The sequence below is a fragment of the Priapulus caudatus genome, unplaced genomic scaffold (assembly GCF_000485595.1).
Source record: "Priapulus caudatus unplaced genomic scaffold, Priapulus_caudatus-5.0.1 Scaffold876, whole genome shotgun sequence".
NCBI lineage: Eukaryota > Metazoa > Priapulida > Priapulimorpha > Priapulimorphida > Priapulidae > Priapulus > Priapulus caudatus.
In genome coordinates this window covers 113,686-118,074 of record NW_014577937.1, presented here as the reverse complement: position 1 = coordinate 118,074, position 4,389 = coordinate 113,686, and the positions used below count along the sequence as shown (strand labels likewise).

At 50.5% G+C, this 4,389-nt stretch overlaps 1 protein-coding gene across 1 annotated transcript in view; it reads left to right on the top strand.

Annotated features, from left to right (window-relative positions):
• Window positions 1-2,300: 2,300 nt before the first annotated feature.
• Window positions 2,301-4,389, top strand: part of LOC106814143 (CD109 antigen-like) — a 13,885-nt gene continuing 11,796 nt past the window's right edge. The window contains exons 1-4 of the mRNA XM_014818434.1: window positions 2,301-2,311; window positions 2,953-3,059; window positions 3,315-3,399; window positions 3,702-3,801. Coding sequence (XP_014673920.1) covers window positions 2,301-2,311; window positions 2,953-3,059; window positions 3,315-3,399; window positions 3,702-3,801 — 303 coding nt within the window. The remainder of the gene's footprint in view (window positions 2,312-2,952; window positions 3,060-3,314; window positions 3,400-3,701; window positions 3,802-4,389) is intronic.

Below are 4,389 nucleotides of genomic sequence, written 5' to 3'. Positions count from 1 at the left end.
CATTTGGGCACAAATCTTAAACGCTCGACGATACGGTTACGATATTCGGGACGTGGGGGGGTAACCGAAAACGAGTTGGGATGTCGAAGCTGGGGGTCAAAGGTCAAAGGTCAAGAGGTGTAAAAGAAGGGGAACATTCCCTCCTTAACTTAAGGTATAGGGAGGAAATGCAGATTGCGGCACAAATCTAAACGTCTCGACCTAGGCTCGTGATAGTTGGTGTATAGGCATCACGGTAGGAAAAGCCATCACTGTGTGAAATTGGAGGTACCAGTCAAAGGTCAATGGGCACAGGGCAGATTTTAGACATTTTCTGAGGCATGGTCTGACGGAGCGATGTGAAAACTTTTTTGTTTCAGCGTGACCTCTATCATTTTTTATGGCTTTATTGAAGGACATGAATGCTGCTGTTCGCACTGACGTGCGAAGAGTAAGTGTCTGATAACCTTTTGAGTCCTCAAGAAGGAGGGTTAAACATCGGATTTGTTGACTGTTAACATGGAGTGAACTGGCTTTTGCGTATTAGAAGCCTGCTACCCCCACCCTCCGCCCTTCGCCCCTCCCCCAGCCCCTCCCCCCGCCCCTTCCCCCACCCCTGCCCTCCACCCTTTCCCCGCACCCTCCATTCTGCGATTAGGGGCGTGTCTATACAATGATGTGTAGCGCAAGCTGCGAGTCTTGCATATCTGCGCCTAACCAAATGTGGGTACTACGCACGACTGAATATTAGTTAACGTTTATAATGCGTAGGCATACAGACCTCAGATGAGCCCAGACGCTCTGCGGCTCTTGTTCCTTGCGCAGTGTTCAATTGTTTGCTAACACACGACTTGTCTGGATTCATTACAGCACATATGTCGTTACGATTCCCAAGGTTGTTCGGCCCGGTCTCGACTACAGAGCTACCGTGAACATCCTCGAGACCATGCAGGATGCGGTTGCCGTGACGATACAGCTGCACAAGAACTCCACGAAGGCAGTTGGCGCCAGCAACGTGATTGCTGAGAAGTCGCAGAACTTTGAGCCAGGTATTGCATGTGGGTTCGCTGCCTACGCTCGATCGGCACGCCCGCTGGTTGCTTCTCCGCCATGCGCTCCCGCGCTGGCCATCTCACCTTCCTCTCTCGACCTGTCCCCCCTCTCGGTCTCGGGTTTGCTCTGCTCTTGCCTGCTGTGCTCTCTTCATCTCTCGCACTGCTTCTGTTCTCTCTTCTCTCTCTTCCCAATCTCCTCTCGTCCGTCGGCCGCTCTGTCCTCTCTGGGCCTTTCTGCTGCTCTCCACGACTTCCCCTCGAGCTCTCACACACGCTTCCTCCTCTCTCTCTTCTCTCTCTCTCTTACTCTCTCGCTCCTCTCGTGCGATCTCGTCTCCTCTTCTCCGTCTCTCCTCTCTCGCTTCTCCGTCTCTCTCTCTCTTCGGAGACATGTCTTTCTCTCGTTTCTCTCTGCTCTCGTCTCCTTTCACCTTCGCCCTCGTCTTTCTCTCTCACGCTTCCTCTCTGCTCACCTTCCGCCTTTCTCTCTCGCGCCCTCGCAGGTAAATCCTGAGGATGTGATTGTTAACGCCTGCGCCCACCGCTCGTTTCCGCAGCTGTTTCGTTCGCGTCGTGGGGTCGAATCAAAAGTTTAGCTTTGAAGAGGATGGGCATCGTCACCGTTCAGCTCTAAGCATCTCTCCGTCTTCGTTCAGACAGTACAGAGGCGATCTACAGAGGCCGAGCAGTACTAGGTGAGTGTGGTATTGCCTACTCAACGGGATCTATGACCCTAAGACGATGCTATGTTACGTCTCTGGTATGACAGGGCGTGAACTTATGAAAAGACTTCTGCTTCGCTGAAGAATTACATAACTAGAAGTATAGCTTTGCCTGAATACTGGTATGCTCGAGGTAGATATTACGTGAAAAACAATGACAGCTTGGGGTGGTTACGCGTAGAAGAAGTTTCAGGTTTTATTAGCTGGAGAGAGATAAATTAGGGCAAGTCGGGCGACGACAGCTGAGCGTCGGTCTAATTGTCGACTTGTCGCGTTGTTTGTTCTAGTTCACATGAGGGTCGTTCCGTCGGTCGATCCTCCTGACGCTGAGCCTCAACCCCCGTGGAACTGTTGACGAGTCGATCAGGTACTCAGAGTGAGCTTACTCTATCTCTATCTCTCGTCTCCTCTCTCTAATCTCTCTCCGTCTCGCTCGTCTTCCGTCTCTCTCTCTCTCTCTCCTCTCTCCTCTCTCTCTCTCTCCCCTCTCTCAGTCTCAAGGTCCTCTCTTCTCGTCTTCTCCTCTCCTCTCCTAATCTCGAGCATGACTGAGTCGTATTTTTTTATTGTTTTATAATCTCCAATTTCTAGAATATCGTCCATATAATCATTGTCATCTTCTAAAACTACAGACCATCCTCTGACCGCTGTGGAGACGTGCGCCGGGCCTCGAATTTGGCGCATGTCTCCACTGCGGACAGCGCTTCTTACTTGAACATCCCCGCGGTCGCGTGCGCATATCCCGCGGAACTTCGCGTCTCATCCGAGCGCAGCGCGCAGGATCAACAGCAAAGCTGTGCCATGCAATCTTGTATCATGTCTCTCTGGATTCGGTTGCCAGTGAGTTTATTAGAAGAATACCCGGCTACAGTACACGTCAGTTGAGCGCTGTCGCTCTGCGGCACTTGTTTTATCTCGGCATGCTCTGCCGGTCTCCCACCACTTCTCACTCGGCAGCTCTCTCGGTCTTCCTCAACCCATTCACTGTCCCTCTCAGTCATCCGCGCCATCTTCAGTCTATCCTAGCAGGAGACTGCATGTAGGTGAGAGTGTTACTCCCTGCTCAGCGTAGATAGTTTGACATCTGATGTAGGCACTGAGGTCCCCTGAACGGACATCAGCATGTTCATTCAATTAATCTCGTGGCCTCGCCCTCTTACGTGACGAATGATTCTCAGTGCATCTACATGCTGCAGGTTTAGCTGCTGTTGCATATATTTGCTCGCTCGTTCACTGGATAATGTCGGTGGTTTTGTCTTCCAGGGAGAAGCAGTCAAGAAGTCGTTCACGGTCGATGAGTATGGTGAGTGTACTTATACTATTGGGGGGGCTTGCGCGGTGTCTCCTGTTTGCTGCGCGTAGTACCAGAGTGCTTACATTAACTAGTGGTCTAGTTACAATGGTTGTGTCAACCGATGCCAGTGCAGTGTCACCGTTGTCACTGTCATTGGTGTCACTGTCATTGATATCACTGTCACCGATGTTTTTGTCATTGATGTCATTGTCACTGATGTCATTGTCACTTATGTTATTGTCACCTATGTCACTTGTGTTTCAGTGCTTCCTAAGTTTGAGGTGACTGTGGACGTTCCAACGTACTACTATGGTACAAAGATCATGGCAACAGGAAAAGTCGGTGCAAAGTAAGCTGCCTACCTTCTGTTTGCTTTGCACTTGATAGATCTATGTTAAAATTTCATAAAGTGTTACACGTGTGTTTGTGCGCGTGTGTGCGTGCATGTATGCGTGCGTGCGCGTACGAGCGTGGGGGGTAGCTAGCACTGCTTGGCAGCAGCTGAAGCAGCAGCAGCAGTAGCAGCAGCAGCAGCAGCAGCGCATGCGCTCGCTCCTACTAACCAGCCAGCTATGTAACGTGATAGCAGTGTTCAGGAGGTGTGCACACACATGTAACATGCCTGTTTGCACTTCTCCCTGTTTACCCTAGGTACACCTATGGTAAGTCGGTGGCTGGCACTGCTGTGGTGGCCCTGACCGTGCCGAGTGGGTATCAACAGCAGGAGAAAAAGTACGAGCAGACCGTGGAGGTACGTTATCGATGTCGTTAACACGGCCGTTAAATTGACTACGTCACGAAATTTCTATGGTAAAATTTGTAAAATGTTTGTTGCCATTTTTTAGCTCATCTGACATAGTCAGATGCAGCTTGTAGAATCGCACGGTCGTCCGTCCATCCGTCCGTCCGTCCGTCTGTGCGTGCGTGCGTCCGTCCGTCCGTCAACAGTTGGGCACAAATCTTAACCGCTCGACGTACGGTCACGATATTCGGCACATCGGGGGGGATCGTCAAAACGAGTTGGGATGTCGAAGCTGGGGGTCAAAGGTCAAAGGTCAAGAGGTGTAAAAGAAGGGGGAACATTCACTCCTTAACTTAAGATATAGGGAGGAAATGCAGAATTGCGGCACAAATCTAAACGGCTCGACCTAGGCTCGTGATAGTCAGTGTATAGCATCATGGTAGGAAAAGCCATCACTGTGCCGAAATTGGAGGTCACAAGTCAAAGGTCAATGGGGCACAGGGCAGATTTTAAACATTTTCTGAGGACATGGTCTGACGGAGCGATTGAAAAACATTTTTTGTTTCAGCGGTGACCTAGCATTTTTTTATGGCTTTT